General features: G+C 34.5%; 1 protein-coding gene, 1 long non-coding RNA gene and 1 pseudogene across 3 annotated transcripts; 1 reads left to right on the forward strand and 2 right to left on the reverse strand.

Moving 5' to 3' along the window:
* The first annotated feature begins 1,973 nt into the window (after nt 1–1,973).
* Nucleotides 1,974–18,008, forward strand: LOC120148700. Its single transcript, XR_005518395.1, has 3 exons — nt 1,974–1,983; nt 4,200–4,207; nt 17,876–18,008. It is a non-coding gene; the product is annotated as an uncharacterized LOC120148700 (long non-coding RNA).
* On the reverse strand, nt 8,139–11,330 carry LOC120148698 (UDP-xylose transporter 3-like). 2 transcript variants are annotated; one of them, XM_039161739.1, is made up of 7 exons: nt 11,118–11,330; nt 9,951–10,135; nt 9,674–9,741; nt 9,160–9,292; nt 8,850–9,011; nt 8,496–8,771; nt 8,139–8,401 (listed from the first exon to the last, which is right to left on the reverse strand). In XM_039161739.1, the coding sequence occupies exons 1-7, from the start codon at nt 11,236–11,238 to the stop codon at nt 8,285–8,287; spliced, it is 1,062 nt and encodes a 353-aa protein (XP_039017670.1). In that variant the 5' UTR covers nt 11,239–11,330; the 3' UTR covers nt 8,139–8,284. The 2 variants fall into 2 exon arrangements, with proteins under 2 accessions (XP_039017670.1, XP_039017672.1); XM_039161741.1 differs by lacking the exon at nt 8,496–8,771.
* LOC120148699 lies at nt 16,112–19,498 on the reverse strand (annotated as a pseudogene).
* Between the last annotated feature and the right edge of the window lie 1,611 nt (nt 19,499–21,109).

Consider the following 21,109-nt stretch of genomic DNA (forward strand, 5'->3'; position numbering starts at 1 on the left):
GTTCTGAAACACTTGATCTTATTTCCAAAATCAAGTTCCACCCGCGTTTTGAAGTTTTTGAAAGTTGAAAACACGTCTGACTTCTTCTTAATAGGGTACACCCAATATCTCCTAGAGTAGTCATCAATAAATGAGACAAAGTATTTTGCTCCGCCTAGGGATGTAACTGGTGCTTGTCATACGTCAGAATGAACCAACTCTAGAACACTTTTTCCTCTAGAATTTGACGTGTTAAATTTCAACCGGTGCTGCTTACTTGTTATGCAATGCTCACACAAAGTAAGTGATACATTTGTTAAGCCTGGAAGTAGCTTATGCTCCACAAGAACTTTCATTCCTTGTTCTGACATGTTTCCAAGTTTCTGATGCCATAACATTGCAGAATTTGAACTACATGAGGTAATAGAGGCTTTTGCTTCTAGCAAAGTCTCTCCCTTCTGCATTTACAAGTTTGATGCTATCTTTTAGCCTTTCATTACTACAAGCGCTCCATGGAACACCTTCATGATTCCTTTCCGTGTTTCAATCTTGCTTGCATTATTATCCAACAATCCGTAGGATAATAAAATTTTCTTCAAGCCTTTCATGTGCCGCACATCTAGAACAACTTTAATTGTTCCATCATACATCTTCAATTTGATTGTTCCCACGTCAACGATCTCTAAGGCATGATCATTGTAACTATACACAGATCCTCCTGAGACATGTTCATAATGATGAAACCATTCTCTTCTTGAGGTAATGTGATATGTTGCTCCTGAATCAATGAGCCATATATCTGTAAATCTTTTTCTGTCTTCCATGGTGGTTGATGCTTCACAACATAGAGCATCTCTATCATCTGAAGTGTTTGCGATATTGCCTTGTGGATTAGAATTTTTACCTAGACTCTAACAATTATTCTCAAGTGACCATTCTTTCCACAGTTGTAGCACTTTAAATTCTTTTTGCTTCTCAACTTTGATCTACCATGTTTGTCACTACTGATTTGGCCACGTTTTATTGATCTTCTTCTCATCGTTGTCAACGCTTCTGCTTGTTGCAAATTTACTTGTTTGTCTTCCTTGTTCTTGCGCCGATTTTCTTCTTGTAGAACAGCAGCTGCAATGTCATCGAAGACTAGACTGGTGACATTATTGTTTGTCAAGTTAATGATGAGTTGATCATACTAATCAGGTAGACTTTGAAGTAGAAGTTCATCACGTTCTTGTTCTCCTATTGTACAACTTAAGGATGTAAACTAATAAAATAAAGTGTTCAATGTGTTTAAGTGCTCCACTGCAGTTGATTCTGGCATCCGTAGAGTGTACAATTTTCTCTTAAGGAAAATTTTATTGTGCAACAATGTGGCATCGTACAATTTGGTGAGATGATATCATATCTCCTTAGTTGTCTTCTTCTCCTCGATGATTGACAATACTTCATATGCTAATGCTAGATGAAAATTTTCTATAGCATTCTAGTACATTTTGATCCATTTGTTGTCATATGTGAAATCTACCGGCTTTTCACTGATAGCTGCTAGACAACCGTCTTTCCTCAGGATGACCTTCATCTTCAATTTCCACAATGAGAAATTTCTCCCATTGAAATATCAAATTTTGTTGCCATAGCTTCTATTATTAATAGCTTCCACTATTTTACTATCATGAATAGTTCTTTGGAACCTTCAAAGAATGAATAATAACTTATTACTTTCTTATGTTGGAGGATCCACCTTTTGGTGGCAACCACAAAGACAATAAATAGATATTACACACTCTAATATGGCTCTAATACCAATTGTCGCGGAATACGACTATCGGATCACTACAAGAAAATATACCTTTAATTACACACGAACGATGACACACGCTAATTTATGATTTGCAAAAACTGTGTGTCATAAAAAATGTCATGTTTCTTAAAATATGAACGATTTATGACTTACAATAATGTGTCATATTTAATAGTCATAATCCAAAAAATTTGAAAAAACACGGAGTACACTTTTTAATTGTGTGTCATCTCTAAAAGTCGTATTTGAATTTCCCCTCCATTATTTTCATTATGTCCCGCTTATTTTTTCCCTTTACTTGGAAGCACCTTTTTCCCCTTATTTTTTACGTTTCATTTCTATTTGAAATTGTTTCAGGTTCTAAAAAATGACTCAAGATATGGAGATGAAAGAACAAACAACTCCTTCCAATTTCGTTATTTCCTCTTCTCCATCCACTTTGCATTGTAAGCTCACTCCATCTATGCATCTATAACACCCATTCCCCCTCTCGCACGCATATTTTTTACGCCTGGTGGTAGAATTTGATTTGCTATTTTCTAATGTTTCTGAACTGGGGACTTGTGGGATTTCTCAGATTTGAATAAATTCTTATGGGTTTATGTTAGATTTGAAGGAAATTGCATCTCTGATAGAGCCGGTGCATATGACCATGAAGCTCGCCATATTTTGCGGGCTATAAGACTTACTATGGCTTTAAGAAGGAAGTTGAAGCCGTCTGTGCTGTCCTCATTCCTCACTTTCACCCTTAGCCCTGGATCTGAGGCCCTTACTCGGCTTAAACTCTGGCTTCCACCTTATAGTTCTGTTTCACACTCTCGTGCATTTGTTTTATCTTTCTTACCTACATGTGGCTTTTTTCTCTCTATGATCATGCATTATCATTTTATACTTGCATCTATTTTGAAACTCATAGTTATGTTGTTTCTGTAGTAACATTTAGTCGGTTAGAGCCTGGAGGGAAGTTGATCATGTGTTTCAGAAAGGCTTCAACTGCTTCAGCATCTGATCAGGTTTTGCATCTATTTTGATTGTGCATCTATATGCTCGACGGCTACGATAAAATGCAATACAACTGGTTCATATGAGTGCTTTTGTTCTTCTTGCTTTTAGTTCATTCTCAGGATACAATTACACTTCAGTTATGGTAAAACTTATTGTTGGTCTTTTTAAAATCTATATTCTATGTATTTTTATTTCAGGTGATCAATGAAAACAAAACTAGCAATGAAATTTCTATGCATGGAGAAGTCAGTGCCTCAAAATATAAAATTGCTGATATACTTTACAATTATTTGAAAATAGCTCAGGTTCACGTAACTTTTTATCCATGAACCATGCTGAAATGGCAGATCCTAGCTTATGGTCAAAAATTGATAAGTCAGGACACATAGCAAAAGAATCATTAGGAGCCAAAGTAGAAGTTTCCAGAAAGAGAAAGAATATCATGCTAGGTTCAAAGAGTAAGCGTCTAAGAATTCATAATGAAGACTTTATAGAGCTGAAATTAACGTGGGAAGAAGCTCAAGGGCTGCTTCATCCCCCTCCTAATCATGTAACAAGTGTTGTCATTGAAAGTTTTGAGTTTGAAGAATACGAGGTATGTTATATCTTTATTGATCCGTTATTTTTTCTGTCCACATTTAATATTTGTTGTGATTGAAATCACTTTTGGTTGTAACTGGCAGTAATAGAAACCACTTTTATTTTGTCTTTCTAGTGTTTGTTACTCAACTTTGGCAAATTTAACTCTGATATGCATATCTTAGATTTTCTATGGTTGGTACACCCTTGACGAAGACTTAAAGGGTTGCTCAGGAACTTTTTATATTGTTTGCTGTTAGTGGATGCCACCACAAAACCAGAATAATTAAATGCAAGAACATCATCTCATTCTTTCTAATTCTGGCATTTTCAAGTTTTTTCATTCAAAGATGTAATCCATTTTCATCATCGACTGTTCAATTTGTTTTTGCTAGGATGTGATTACTAATTAATCAGTACATTGTTTTAGGTTGCCTATTAGTAGTCTTTTGATATTTATATATTCCACAAATTCTATCCTTTCTGTGGGATTCTTTTCACTTTCTGTAGTTCCACAATTTCTCACTTTCATTGTGTTAATAACAAGATGCATCGATTCTTGGGAAGCCACCAATATTTGCTACTGATACTATGGGGTAACTCACTTTCTTTTGGATACTAATGCATGTATTAAAGAAAATTAATTGTCTTGGTTGTAACGTGGTCGCAACTCGCAATAGTTGTCTTAAACCAAGCAAATACAATTTTTGTTTCTTTGTGTTAGGGTAAAGATCCAGTGGGATCAATGTGAAGATTAAGTGGCGAAAATTGCCTTCTAATTTACTTCTTCCTTCCAAGGGAAGATAGAGTGTGAAACAAGGTTCTCAAGGGAAGCCAGAGTTTAAGGTGGAAAGTCCTGTCTGGAGAGCTGGAAAACTTTATAGGTTGGAGGCAGTGAATGATGTCCATATCCTTGAGTTAAACTGGGCACTACCTTGTCTTTTGCAAGAGTATCTGAAGAAACTGGAAGATTATTTGGCTCATCTTCTTGGTCACGGTATATATTTCTGCATTATCTTAATGATTAAGTAGGAGGTTGCTCACGAAAGTAATAATAACAAAGAAAAGGATGCATATGCATATATGAAGAAAATATGAATGGTTTTTGATTAGTTTGTGGAATGTAGATAGTGTTTTTCATTTGCTTCAATTTCCAATGCTTAACCCCTCAAGTTTATTCAATATGCTTAACTACTACTAGTACTACTATTTGCTGATATCAGATTTTAATACCCTGAAATTAATATGATTGCTACTATTCCCTTCTTGTTTAGAACCATATAAGAGATAAACAATGCTTATATCTTAGTTTCTGGTTTATTCATTGAGAAATTTTTTTGCTGCTTAAACCATGATGTTGTATATGTTTTGTCATGTGTACTAAAGCACAAATGTAATATCTTCTTCTGGTATTTCTGGTATTTGCTGCTGCATTCCATTAACTATTCATTTTGTTTCTTTGTTGCAAAAAATTTGCTTGTTTATCCACCAGAACATGTTATCTTTGGAGACTATGTCTATGAGTTATTGGATGAGTAGACGATAAGAAAGATTCTAGGTTTCTTCACTCCCAGAAACATGAGAATTGATGTAGTAACAAAATCCTTCAAGCTAAATGGTATCATGTTCTGTTCTATTTAGTCATCATATTCTTATTGTAAAATATTGGACCATGTTTCTATGTTCCAAGAGTCTAAGAACAATGACGATCTAATTTGAAGCCATATGACTTTCTTTGATTTGCAACTACCAGTTGGTTGGATTGTCCCTTTTACATTGTAAATTCCCACAATTATCATGTTTCTTATGTTATGTTGATTCTGTTTAACTAAAATGTGCTTAATTTCTTTTATTTATACTGATAATTATGGGAAAGCAACTGAGTGCATATACTCTCTGACACACAATGTGTGTCATTTTCATTTATGATGGGGGCTTCAATGACACACAATGTAAGTCATATATGCGTGTCATAAATTTATGACACACAATGTGTGTTGTCTTAATTTATGACGAGGGCTTCAATGACGCTCAATGCACGTCATAAATGCGCGTCATAAATGCGTGTCATAAATGCTCGTCATCAAAAATTCATGTCGGTGGCTTCAACAACAGGCATTTGTGTGTCATCCGCACCCATAGATGACGCGCAATGCGCGTCATTAAAGGGGTTTTTTTTCTAGTAGTGGATAGAGCAAAATTGCAATTGATAATTTGAGAAAATAAAAATGAAGATAAGAAGACATAAATTTTACGTGGAAAGCCCCTAAATAATATAGGGTAAAAACCACGGGCAACGGTAGAAGAATTTCACTATGAGAAAATAGGAATTACAACTTCTCTCGATCTAACAAGGAGAAAATAATAATAATTTTCTCTTGATAAAAAAAAAGAGAAAACAACTCTCAAGAAAACTCTATAAATTCTCTAGTATTGAGAGAAAGCTAGAATGATTTGGGATGATTTTGAATCTAAATGGGTTAGAGTATTTATAGTTGAAGCTTAAGGACTAACCTTGTAAATATCCTAAAGTACAGTAACTAAATTTGGTAATTTCCCTTACCAAAAATCAACAAAACCTGCTCCTTTTTTTACCATTTTATTCGGTGCATCATTTTTTGACTTTTAACAATGGATGCATCAGAGTACAAGCTTGTTATAGGTAATGTCAGGAAGGTTGATATTACGAAAGTTGGTAACTCTTTTTTGTAAACATCATATCAAAAACAATTGTTTCTTCATAACTTGTTACATGTGCCTAGTGTGAATAAAAATTTTAATCTCTATTTCTAAACTTGCTGGATACAGTGGCGTCTGCGTAGAGTTCCATGCCCGAACATGTGCTTTCTGTGATTAAAAATCGGTGATGTTCTGATGACTGGACATGAGGAAGATGGATTATATCGTTTTAATAATCCCGGATGTAATAGCTTGCCTAGTTGTTTTTCCAACAAGATTTCAGGTCCTGTTGATTCCTATAAACAAGTTAGCACATATGAAACTTGGCATTGGAAGGCTAGGGCATCCGTCCATTCTTCCTTGCATAAACTTTTATAATCTTCTAATAATTTTTTTATGAAATAATCTTCTAATGTTGATTGTAATAATAGGTGTGTTCAAACGATCAGTTCGGTCACCAAACTGACCAAATACTCATTAACCGAATTAATCGAATTTTTTAACGGTTAATCGAACTAAACTCTTTTTTGAAAATCATTAATCAATCTGAATAAAGTTCGGTTAATTTGATCGGTGTCCGAATTAACCTAAATTTTTATATATTTTTAAATTAGATTAATTTGAGTTTAACAGAGATACTTTTTTTTTATTTGGGATAAAATTTAATTAGATCTTGACAATTTAATGGGTTTAGTGTGTTTAAAAAATAGTTTGGTTTTAATTTTTGATGAGTTTGAGCTTAAAATATGTATTTAATATATATAATATACTAAACATTTTAAATTTATAGTTAATTCAGTTAATTAACCAATTTCGAATTGAATTAACCGTTAATCGAATATTAAAAAATGATAACCGTTTTCCTACTAAACTAAATCGATGGCCGACCGAATTAATCAAACTATTTTGGTTTGATCGTTTAATTCGATTAATTTCAAAAAGTGAACAACCTTAGTAATAAATAGTGTATGGAGGTTATGTGTTACGTGCAGTATATACAGTAATAATTGTTTTTCACTTGATCAACATGCTGCCAACAGATGTTAGACCGAGTGTCTTTAATTTTCTAAGAAAATTATTTTAAAACCAATTCAGCATATTATTTTAACACTGAACAACAATTTACATAGCCTATTACATGTCATTCTTAGTATTCCTATTACATGTCATTCTTAGTATTCCCTGCAAATGAGTGTTAGGTCGGATCGTATGGTGTGGCTTCTCAAGAACCATGGTACATTTACTGTTCGGGTGCCCATCATTTCTTGCTACTTGTTCATGAATATTGGGACTCTATCCCCCTTGCGGAGCAATTGGACGTAGCAATTGCCGGAGAGAATTAAGATATGTACTTGGTGAGCTTTCTGTAACTAGCTGCCATGTTTCTGCTAACCTTTTCGATAAGTAGATCATAGCATCTACGTTATGTTTCTGGTGTGCCAGCAATGGGAGACATTGCTTCATTCGTTGAGAGATTGTCCTTGTGTGATGTCGATATGGACACTGTTTCGATGGGGCCACCTTCTTCAGTTTGGAACACCTAATTTTGTGGACTTCTCAAAGCTTCTAATCCTCCTATGGGATTTGTGTAGCAAACGGAACAGACACTTGTACGAGGGCACTCCACGTTCATATTTGGAGGTACATTGTTTTGAGCTTTCTTATTCTGGTGAATGTCTACATGCTCGGTAACGTCCAGATATTGCCCTACCACCAGCGGTTTTTATATGGTCACCGCAATAGTTACGTGTTCTGAAGGTAAATGTTGATGGTGCTTTCGATCATAGGACCCACGCTGGTGGTCTCGAACTTCTTGTGGGAGATGTGCTTCGGGCTGTTATGTAGCTGGTACTGTTAGATACATGCGACTTGCTCTCGGTGGTTTTCTTGTTGAAAAATTTTGGCATTTTTGCCTTAAATTAGGGCCAACTTAAGAAGGAGCCAGGACAGGAAGCAGGAACCATCAACCATTTAGAATTCTATAACTAAAATTAGAATAAAACAAGCCTCCACTTCTTTAAAATTGTTGAGAGCAGCTGCTAATTAAAAAGAATATTAACAAATCAAGTTCGGAAATGCATTCCATTCCAACGCCTCATCCTGATATACAACTAACACCCAAACTTCTACTATCATAACGCATTTCCTTCCTTCCATACTTGAACACTAACATCCTACACAAATTCTCTCATGCTAATTTTTCATCTACCAAAATTGAATACAACTTTTAAAATTTGGAAGATTTTATGCATCCAGGTCCCTTTTCGAATTCCATACAGGAGATTTCGGAACAACACCATCGCTCAAGATCCCACTTCCTTTATCTACAATAATCAAAGGATCAGAATCACTTTCTTTAACCTGCATCATCAATGGTAAGCATATCAAGAAAAGAGAAAGGATAGCATATGACCATTTGGTAAACTGGCTCATCAAAGGGCATGCAGTGAAGTACCCGAGGCAACTGAGCTGATACTTCATTAGCCTTCTGCTGCTGGCTCTCGATAGTGCAATAATAGGAGTAAAGGATCATTCCAACTACAGCAATCAAGATCCCCAAAATAGTGCGCCAGCTAAATGGATCATGAAGTAGAACATAACCAAATGCCAAAACAAGGCATGTTTTTAAATGTCCTAGGACTTGGTAGGTGATTGGGGACGTCTTCCCAATTACTAGAAATGTACTAAAGTTGACAGTGACAGATATCATGCATGACAGAACAATGAAGAACTGCAACAAAAGGTTGCATAACGAAACAATTAGAAGCAACAATATTCGATAGAAATATTCCAATCTTACCGATCTTACCAGCACTTGAGGGGTATACTTGAAAGCAAAAACATTCTGGTTAGTCAAAAGGCCATCCAGGAATGGGCCACTGATGAACAAAGTTAGTGCCTGATAAGGGCAAGACTGGTACAGGAGTTGAGTTGAAGATACCTTGAACTTCTTCTGGATGTTATTAGTCATCTAAGATGAGATTAGTTATGGAGTTTAAACAACTGAAAGTATTTTGTATTTAGATCGCGTTTAACATTCATTTGTTCCTAAGCACTGAAACAAATTATGGAGAAAAAATGAAAACAACTAGCAATAATAACATTTCAGCTAAGGATACAATTTGAGCTATACATGTCGTAACAACAGCCAGGAGAGAAAGGACAGAACCCAGGAGATTGAGCTGAAGATCAGTCACAGTAGCAATCCCAACTCCGACAAGAAGAATGGCTAATGAAAGCTGGACATTCCTACTGAAATAGCATATAAACGCATCAAACTACAACCATAAGTTTACCAAATAATTTGCTACTCCAATAGTAATATTATGATGTAAAGACCACCTAAAACAACTAACAAATTACAATAGAAAACAAGTAAAGATTTCAACTACGAGAAGTTAGAAATAGTAAAATCCAAGGAAGAAATTATTGATTGCAGCAAAAGCAGATGACTAATGTAATTCAAACTCCAAATTCTAGTGTCTATAAGCTCCAAAGGACCTCACATCCTTAGGGAATATCTAGCCCTCTAAACATTTATCCCCGAGGTTTATCTCCAAAAAAACAAATGCAAGCAGCCAAAATTATAAGAACATATCAGACATACAAAGCAACAAGCATGTCAATACTGACCTGAATTTCTTCCTGAAGAAAAGGGTCTCCAAAAGAACAGTACAGGGAATAATTGCCAGTTTTGTCATCTAAAAAAAACAAAACAAAAGCTTCACAAAATATGCTTTAAGAAAAAGGGAAAGGCTAAGGTTTGAGCTGGATATACATAGCACTAACAAATCCTATATCCATAGAAGTTGTAAGCACAAAATATCATTATGTATGAATTATGTTTGAATCAGGCAAAAACTTGACATGACTTGTATATCATTCAGGAGGATAATGACTAGAAATTTACCTGGAAGAAACCAACAGAATTGAAACCCAAACTAAGATTCAAAAGGCCAATGGACATCCCATTCAAAATACCAAATCCCATGACAGCTCTAGCATCAAAAGGCTTATGCTCAAACATGTTCATCCATAAAGCCACATGAAGAGTAGAAAACGTGACCAGGAGATGCCAACTTGTCAAAGTTGTGGCTGCAGAAGGCAGACCATAAGTATACACGATCAAGAAACAACAAGAAAAAAAATATGAGAAATTCTGATGATGTTCTCAATTTAACCACATGAAATTACAACAAACTATTAGCTTACAACTTCCATGGTCTATAATTGACTACTCTGTTGTAGAATTTGGTATTTAAAGAATTTATCAATTATCGTTTTAAAGAAAACAGCACAACATATTATGATAATTGGCATCATGAACAATTTCAAAGACACAAGTTGAAGAAAGTCCTTTCTTCTTAACTTGGTGAAGGAATGATTACATCATTCATCATATTGTAGCCAAAGTTATGCAGCAATAATATAATCAATGAGGTTATTTGATCACTTAGTCAAGAAACTGTACGATCATCAACCCAATTAATTTGAGCACTTAAGTAATGCTTAGAAATAGTAATTGAAAACATGCATTAAAATTATTTTCACATAAATGCATGCAGATTGTGATTCTAATGAATTACCATCTTCTAACTTCTGTTCTTTTCAAGGGAATGATATTTCCAAAGCATGAATTCTAATGTGTGCATATAAAGAAGAATATCAATTCGTAATTGTCTGCATTAGCACAGCATGAAAACATTAATCGACAGTTTATTCAAATTGTAATATTCAACACCTTAATTTTCAGTTGAAATTAAAAAAAAATCATTTCTAGTTATAGTGATCGGATCGTTTTCTTGATATCATAAATAAATCGGAAAGGAAAGAAAACAAAGACAAAAAAAAAATTAAAGGCATCTTAAATCCAAAATTTTCAGATAATAAACATGAATTAAAAAGGGTGGAATCTGGAAATAGACATAGAAAAATCAAATCAAAAGCAACATCAGACATAGTAAAAAAACAAAGATTTCATAATGTATTAGACATAAAGTGAAAATGAATCCATCAATCACGTTAGGAAAATAAAAGGAGAATTAAGTGAGCTGTATGCAATTGAAATTTAACTGACCAAAGTTGAAACCAAGAGTGGTGATAAGAGCTTTGTTGCATATAACAATGGAAACTGAGGAAACAACCGATAAACTCAAAGCACCAATTGTCCCCGGCAGGAACTTATGGTTGTCACCCATTTTTCTTTAGAAATATGAATCAGATTTGCTGATTATAGTAGGATATTTAGGCATTTGAATTGTGGAGCTACCTCATTATCACATACAATAGGCGTAAAGGGATCTAAATATGAAAAATGGAAGAAAGATCATCGAAGAACCCCATATCTGCTTGTTTTAAGGAGAGATGAGAAACAGATGATAATAATAATAATAAGTGTAAGCTACACATTTAGTACCTCAACTATAACATTTGTTCTGTTTTCATCACCCCAATTATTATTTTTTCAAAATCATATCTAACTATATGTTTTGGTTTATTTTGATTATCCGAAGTTAAAAAATTAACAGAACTACTAATATGATAATTTTTTTTTATTTTTTCAGTGAGGACGTGACATTATCTTATGGTGACAGTCATAATAATTGCTAATTTTTGGGAAAACTAGTTCAGATACCACTTAACTTTGCATGCTAACTTGTTTATACTACTGAACTTTTAATTTTGCTGATTATAGCAATGAACTTTAGTTTTACATTCAATTATACGACTTCATCGTTGAGTCAGTAACGAGACAATGACATGGCTAAAGACTGCTGTCTTGACCTAACACACCAAAATGATGTCATTTTGGTGCGACAATTTTGATGCCTAAAACGATGTCGTATTAGATACTGAACTGTAGAGGTGTATCAATTTTGCCACTATACTTTTAAACAATTTTCTTTTTAAGCACTACACTTTTTAGTTGCCTACAGTCAATCATTACCCGTCATCAATCATATTTCGTGGCAAAATCGGTATCAAAATATTTGTGTTGCACTCCTTTTTCTTCTCCTATGATTGGTTTTTGATGAAACTCACTCAAAATCGACAAAAATCCATTTAAAAGTTCAACGTATTAACACTCATATCTCTTTTAAACCGTATGATAAGGGTAGATTTGAGGTATGTTGTTTGTCTTCTCGAAATAATGCTTTTCACTATTCAGATTTAGAACAAACATCCAAAGTCCCACAAATCTAAGAAAGTCTCCAAACATCTCAAATGATAGATTTTTTGGTTTAATTTCGTCAATTTTGAGTGGTTTCATGGCAAACTAATCATACGAGAAGAATAAGGAGTAAAATGTGAACATTTTGGTACTAGTTTTTCACGAATATGATTGATGGCAGACAGTGATTGACTGTCAGCGACGGACGAAAAGTGCAATGCCAAAAAGTAAACTATTTAAAAGTTCAGTGACCAAATTGATACATACCTAAAGTTTAGTGTCTAAAATGACATCACTTTAGTCATCAAAACAACCACACCAAAACGATGTCGTTTTGGTGTGGCATGCCATGTAACAATCGTTAGTCATGCCATTGTCTCGTTAGTGACTTAAGTGGGGAGTGGCATAATTAAATGTAAAACTAAAGATTAGTGCTATAATTGACAAAATTGGAAGTTCAGTGGCATAAATGAGTTGACGGGAAAAGTTTGGTGATATCTGAAGTAATTTTCCCTTAATTTTTTAATATGAGTGACCAAAATAAATTAAAACATAACATGGTATAATTTCGAAACAAAAAATAGTTAAGTGATCAAAATGGAATAAAAGTGATATTTTGAGATACTAAACGTGTAGTTTACCCTAATAAGGGTTAAATAAAAAATAAGTCCTTAAATTATGCTATTTTTTGTTTTAAGTCCATAAACTATTTTTTGGTAAAAATAAACCCTTAAACTATTATATGTAATCATTTTAAGTACATGAATTATTTTTTTGATTAAAATAAACCTCTAAACTATGTCATTTTTGCTTTAAGTCCCTAAATTATTTTTCGGTCAAAATAAATACCTAATTTTGTGTGACATATTTAACTTCTTATTATCTGAAAACAAAATCTAACTAAAAAAATGGCGGGATTTAAAATAATTACATATAATAATTTAAAGACTTATTTTACCAAAAAAAAACAGTTTAAGGACTTAAAACAAAAACAAAAACATAGTTTAAGGGCTTAAAATAAAAACAAAAACATAGTTTAAGGGCTTTTTTTACATTAACCTAATAATTACAATAACAATGCTTTTACCTATAGAAAGTTTATATATTCACTAAATTATCCGTAAATTCTTAAATAACAAAAGAGTATAAGTAACAGACTGAGGCTCAAAATAAAATTAATTCTAGATGGTATCAATAATCCTCTAAAGGGTATCGATTATCACCTTGAGTATCGATATCAAAATTAGTTTCAAAGTTTAAATATTTTTTCGCGATATCGATACCACTAGGTTGAGTATTGATACTAGAGGAACGATAACAATACCATTAGAACATAACATCGGTAATCCTCTCCAAGGAAACCCAGATTTTTCCTAAACTTTATAGGATATCGATATTGAAAGAACAATACTCATACGTGATAACTCTCCAAAAGAGTTATCATTTAAGATATTTTTACCGAACACCTTCGTGATAGAATAATTAGGATTTTGCCGATGAAGCACTTCATATGGAGTTCTTCGGCCCAAAACATCCGTTGGTAATCTGTTAATTAAAAAATCAACGGTGATAAAAGCACGACTCCAGAATTTTATAGGTAACGAAGCTTGAGCTAGCATAGTTAACCCTACAACTATGTGGACCATTCTGCTATGAGGTACTAAGACAGCTTTTCCTATGTTGTATTCCATTCAAAACAAGCCAATTGGAACGAGTTTGATACTCGTCACCTCCATCCGTTTGAAACGCCTTAACCTTACATCTAAAGTGAATTTCAACCATCTTGTAGAAATTGAGAAAACACTGAATAACTTCAGATTTCTTCTTTAACAGATACATTCACGTGTATCGACTAAAAACATCAATAAAATACACATAATATGAAAACCCATCAGAACTTGTATGTGTTGCATCCCATAAATCATAATCAACTAACTGAAAAGTTTCCTTGCATTCAGTTAAAGATCTAGAAAATGGCAACTTGTAAGCTTTACCTTGCAAACATGCAGCGCAAACATGCGACATTTTATTCTCATCGGTAACTTATTACAAGAATTGAGAACAGATTTGAGTACATTATTAGAAGGATGACCTAAACGATTACGCCACAAAACTAGATTATCTTTTGTTTTTGACACATGATATGACTCGGGATGAACTTCCTTTGCGTCATAAGGCAGCAGCCGATAGAGCCCCTCAGGTGTGAGCGTCCCTCTTAGAAGAACCATCTGAGTCTGAGCATCCTTCATAAAGCATTCATAAGGGTGAAATTACATAAACACTCTATTATCTTGAGCAAAATGTGACACGGATAATAAATTTTTCCTTATAATAGGAACATGCAGCAAGCTTTGTAAAATAGAGATTTTGTATTAGTCAGCAAAGATCCTTGACCTATACGAGCAATTTTGATACCCTCGCCATTACCCATTTGAAGGTATCATTACCTGTATAAGTTGTTCCTAAACTGAAAGTGGGCAGATCATTTGTGATGTGATAAGTAGCTCCTGTATCTGGATACCAAGTGACATCAGAAAAAACCTTTCCATTCATTTGACTAGCAGCAACAGAAGATGTTGTTGTGAAGACCGTGGTGGCTGCTGCAAATCCTGCAGATGCTGATGGAGAACCTTGAACTTTCTATGCACTCATTTGTTTAACCTCTGCAAATAACCAAGACTAAGTATACCTTTACACCTGCTGCGGTTTCAATCTGTTGCTGAGGGCATGTGGTTCTCGTACGGTCTTCGGCAATGTTGAGTGCAGCTTTATGGTCTGTTGATTCTGATTATATCATTTGCTAATTTTTTTTTTCTGTTTGGCCGGTCGGAGAGTTGCTGCTGCTCTTTTGCTTTTGTCTCAGTTTGTTTGAGAAAGGTGCTTCCTCTGAGTGCTGTTGCAGGTCATTCCTTTGCTTAGTGTTTTGCTATATCATTCGATGGCTACTCTGCATATGTTCTGGTCTCGCTGTCCAAGAGAAGTTGAAGTGCTTTAAATTGGTGTGGTTTGCTTAGTCTGAATAGAGAGCTGCTCAATTTTCATGCTTGTTGTACTTGCTGCCTTAGTGGTTGCTTTGCCTATAGTCGGAGCTCAGCATTTCGTTGTGGGTTCCATGTAGATCCAAGTAATTACCTGGCTGTGTTTGTTATTGTGGAGGTTGTTAGGTAAAAAGCTGCTGTCGGGGTTCTATAGTTTTGATGCTGGCATTTTTTGCTTGCTTGGTCTATGTCGGTCGAGTTCATTTTGGTTGGTTTGTTTGGTTTGTCCCTATTATGTTGTAGTTATTCCGGGTCACTGGTCTATGTTGGTCACGTTCATTTTGGTTGTTTTGTCCCTATTAATAAAAATAATCGAGCACTCTTTTCTTCTTCCGATGTTACTATTGAGTTTCGGCTCAATCGACCGAAGGGGTTTTTAACGAGGTTATGCTTTCCTTTCAAAAAAATCTATAAATTCAATTTTACTAATCATTTTCAACCAATCAATATGTGCCACATGTTTATAAATTTTTAAAAAAATTAAAAATGAAAATTAATATATGTTATGATTTATAAGTTTAGATACCAATTAAATAACTAATATCAAATTTAAAAATTAAATGGATCTTTAAAAATTTAACGAAATAAAATTTTTAGATCAATGTATGATATGATTTTCAAGGTCAGATACTAACTAGATACACTAAATTTGGAGATCAAATGAGTGTAAGAAAATCATGAGCTAACTAAATATCTAATACCAAATTCAAGACAGAAAGATATACATTAATCCTTAGATATATACTCGGGAAGCAGCGGTACACACAATACAAGTTTTGAACTAGGAAAAAGGTTATGAAGCTGATCGATGGCTGAAATTAAGAAGAAACAAATACAACTTTCCCTTTTCTGTTCACTATTCGAGTGACAAGTTCATGAGCCTATACAATTTAAACAAATTTAGATCTCTTACCACAGATACAGAAATCAAACAATACATATAACATCAACCATCACAAACAAGCTATAGCTGCGGCAACTTATTAATTGCTCAAGAAATTGAAAACCTTCTCCTCCTAGGCTTGGTGACATCCACTCCAATGCTATCATCGATATGAGAAGTGTCTTTGAAGCCATGGCGGAAGGGATTTAGCTTCCCTGGAGTCTTGGACACGAGGAGAAAAAGGTAGGCTTTCTATTCCCACTGCTCTTTGAACTTGTTCTGGTTTGATTGTTCTTCTGCGTGTCGGATACGTACATCTTCATCTTCAAAAGCTCCATTCGTAAAGCCTCGTTCTCTTTTACTAGTGATATGTCTGCCTGCAATTGATTCCTGGTGGTCACAGCGGCTGGCTCATTGCGGTCAACTGCCCCACTACCACTCCTTAGCTTAAGCTGATCATAGTACAATGCGTGCAGAACAATCTGCACGGGCAACCGCTTGTTTTGTGACGCATGCACTCGAGCCTCGTATGAAAGCTTTAAGGGGTCCATGGAGCTGCATACCTTCTCCCTTTCTATTTCATCCATATTTGGATGAGACTGCATTCATAAATTCATATGCTCAACAATGGTAAAGCACTTATCTTTTAGGATAACCTTCGTATTTAGTTAGTCATCTATTTTCATGATTCTGTTTCTGTCATCCAATTATTTTGTTTTTAAATTCATACCTAGCTGTATGTTTTAATTTCGTTTTGTCAATTGTCAAAAAAAATAGTAAACTACACGTTTAGTACCCCAACTATCACATTTATTTTGTTTTGGTCACCTAACTATTATTTTTTTTAAATTATACCTAACATTACATTTTTATTTCATTTTAATCACTCGCCATTAAAAAAGTAATGATGATGCTAACGTGTCATCATAATATAATTTCATGTCATCGTTAAAAAATTAAAACTATAATGTCAACAATTCTACTATTTTTTAACAGTAGGTGACCAAAATGAAAACCAAAACGTAATGTTAAGTATGATTTTGAAAGAAAAAAAAAGTAATAGTTGAGTGACAAAAACATAACAAATGTGTAATTCGGGTACTAAACATGTAGTTTATCCAAAAATTAATATTTATGCTGACGTATTAATAGGGATGGGCATAGGACCCAAACACGAAGGGTTCCGACCCGACCCGATTGGGTCGGATTTTTTTTAAAAAATTCGGGTACGGGTTCGGGTTTATGGTGAAAAATACTCGACCCGACCCGAAATAAATATAATTTTACCTTATATATTTAGGAATAATTACAATAATACCCCTCTATATATTAATTTTTCAATTAAATCACTGTTTTTATTGAATAAAAATAATATTTTTATTATTTCGGGTCGGATTCAGATTTTATCTCAAAAAGTCGGGTCGGGTGGAGAGTATATATTTTCAAGTCGGGTGAAGGGTGTAAAATTTTCGGGTCGGATTGGGTTGACCAAAACCCGACCCAAACCCGACCCATGCCCATACCTACTTATTGCGTATAATAATAGAAAGTTAACATTAAAAAAGTAAAAAATCCTCGCATCAACAGTTCTATTTAGTTTTTAACAATGAGTGATCAAAATAAAATAAAAATATAATATAAAATATGATTTAAAAAATATTTGAATGGCCAAAACGATACTGCATGAATAAGTGAGTGACTTATTTATTGCAACTTATATTAGCATTAAGAACTATTTAAAGATTAAAAATTAACCTCGAGGTAAACGTCTATGGCCCGATGGAGATCATCTTCGACCTTTCTGGCTCCTTTAGGGACGAGATTAGCAATAGCGTTGAACTTGGAGATGGTGAGTTCAACTACGGTTGCTATCTCAGCCAGGCACGCGTCGACAGTCTTAGCAACTCTCTGCATCGAAGAACTTACCTCCCTAAAATCACCGCCGTTGAAAACAGGCATGCTCTTCTCCAGTTCTCCTTGTCCACAAACCCCGATATGATCCTCCGGAGGCTGTCGAGATCGAAGAGTCTCTCCCTATCATAAGTGAAAGACAAAACCAAAAGATCATCGACCGTGACATGTTCCAATATAAATGAGATCCGTTCTCCAGCTCGTTCTTGCTAGCGGAGAAGGCAACACAAGAAGTGGATCGGAAAAGCAGCTTTCTCTGCCGGTAGAAGTGTCACTATGGACTCCAAAAGCTCGCGCTGCTGGATCAGAAGATCGTAATCGATGGGCTCGGAACGCTTGATGCCATTCCCGAATGATCGCGGACTAGATCTCGTAGCCATTTTTCTGCGTAAGTTATGACTTATGAGGGCGGTTGCTATTGTTAGTGCCTTTGCTGTCGTTTCATTGCGCCGACGATTCTGCCAAAGAACTCAACGGCCAGGATCGATAGCTCTTCCGTCCACCAGTTTGGAGGCGTACGGTAAGGGAACTCGCCTCTCTACAAGCCTGCACACACCATTCATGTTCCAATAAGTTGATCCTTCGACTTACTTTTCACACAATTAGCTTCTAATTTTGGTTCCTACCAAACAGATCAACGTCCTTGGTAATACTATGATTGATCCATATATATAAATTGATTTGCATCTTTGAATAATTTTGAGTTCCTCAGCCATAGGAAGCAGATCTTCGCGTGATTTGAGAACCACGACGGCACCAGAAAGGCTAGAGAGCGCAACCTGTGAGAGGAAATCATCGGTGCGCCCTGCTAGGTTGTTGTCGCTGTATTTATCGGTCATCTGGAGATACTCCGCGGCACATCGGAGAGCCGCCACGTTATGGACCGTAATCTCGAAATTGACACCGTAGCAGAACTTTGCTGCTTTCTCGAAGATCTCAGGGCCTCCGGGAACTTCGGAAAGGTTGATTCTCGTCAAATCTGCTTCTTTCGTTTCCATTACCAGCTTCCTTATATAATTGCTCTTCGCCACCAGCATGAACTACACAATTCGAAATGCCCTCATTTTCACAATAAACAAGGCACCTAAATTCTAAAAAATAATTGCATACCTTACGAAGATTGAAATTGGCTTCACCAACTTTGACTATAACATCAGTGGGGATCTCTTGGGAGAAAACCCTGAAATTGACCCAAAAATGATGATTAGTTAAGAATCAGAGTAGAATAATATAAATCGTAAACAAAAGAATTGGCCGTAGTTAATTATTTGTACCACTGGCCGGTCCTCTCCATGGCGGTGGACAGCCTGTTGTTTCCGTTTAAAGGAGTGGCCATAGGCGAGCTGGTTTGGTTTGGGAAAGAAGGATGTACGGAAACAGAGAAGAAATTGATCTGCTTCTAATATAAGAACTTGTATGTATTAGTTTTTATAGAGCTTCTTGTTCAATTAACTTAATTTATGGGGTAATTATTGTTAAATTAATCTTATTGGCTCCTCTGACGTTGTTTTCTAGTCCTCTTTGCTATTTTACTTGCGATCTTATCCGCCGAGTTATACTAACTTTCGAGTAAGTACCATTCTACCCCAACATTAGCTATTGCTATACTATATCTGATTGATACTTTGTATCTTTTTTTTTCTCCTTTTTGCTTCAAAATATCGAGTAGTTGCGCCTTATGATAGTTTAATATAAGATTAAGGAATAATAGAAAATTGATGTAATCGAAAATATTATAAAAATATAAAATTATCGGTTTGACGTAATCTAAAATATTAAGGAACAGTAGAGAATTGGTGTAACCGAAAATGTTATAAAAAACATAATATTTTTGGTTATGCGCAACTAAAAATATTAATCTTTTTCTAATTTTTTCGGTTCCTTAACAGAGAATTGGCATAACCAAAAATGTTATAAAAAACATAATATTTCGGTAAAGCGCAATCTAAAATATTAATCTTTTTCTAACATTCTCGGTTGAACAAAAAATATTATCAAGAATGTAACATTTTCAGTTGCCAACCGAAAATATTATTAAAAATGTAACATTTTCGATTCATGTTAGGATAAAGTTAACATTTTAGACTACGCCCAATAAAAAATATTACGTTTTTTATAACATTTTTAGTTGTGTCTATTCCCTGTCGTTCCTTATTGTTATATTAATATGCATTTCGTTCGACATTCCTCAAAAGATCTGATTCATATCTAAATGTAAACTATTTTATCTTCTCAAATTATGAAAAAAAAAATAGTTTTTTCATGCCAATAAAAGAGCTAATTTATTGAAAAAGAGAATATATCTAAAATTATATTGAAGTTTTATAACTATAAACGTAAATCAAACACATAGTTATGAAATATTCCTATAACAATTGACAAATTGACATTTGGAGTCGAGATAATAAGGCTCGTACAAAGAAAAAGTTAAAAATTCATTAAAAAAACTCAAATAAGATATAGATATAAAAAGATCTAGTTGCACTGAAAAACGAACCACAACAAGAGATCAAACTATTAAAACCACCAACAATCACATATTGAAATCGAGTGTCATGAGAAATTTATATCCAAATGTAAATCGTGTATCTAAATCCATTATGATGGTATGAAAAATCAACATGATAACAAATAAGTTTCATTTTGATCAGTCGAGATGTCGTCAAATTCAATCCTAAAAAAATTGAATGAAGAAAGATCAAACAACGAAAAACGTATAAATAACAGAGGAAAGTGTATCGTAGAGACGAAAAATGTGTCATAGAAATAAAATTATTGAAAATTAGAAAAACAAAAAAATTAAAATGTGATATAAAGAAAATAAAAAATATATAGTGTTGAATGTCGAGCACCTGTCAAATAGGGGTGGCAACAGGACGGAGCAGGGACGGTTTTATATTACCCATTCTGTCCCCAACACTTGTGGGTACGATTTTGGAGAATCTCCAATATATGTTTCGAAGATTTTTTTGTCCTCATATCCATCTCTTACGGATCCATACGAGTTTCGGTTAATCATCATCTAAAAAAATAAACAAACATTTTTGAAATCAATGCAACACCTA

Source organism: Hibiscus syriacus, unplaced genomic scaffold, assembly GCF_006381635.1.
Source record: "Hibiscus syriacus cultivar Baekdansim isolate YM2019G1 unplaced genomic scaffold, ASM638163v2 tig00110984_pilon, whole genome shotgun sequence".
NCBI classification, from domain to species: Eukaryota; Viridiplantae; Streptophyta; class Magnoliopsida; order Malvales; family Malvaceae; genus Hibiscus; species Hibiscus syriacus.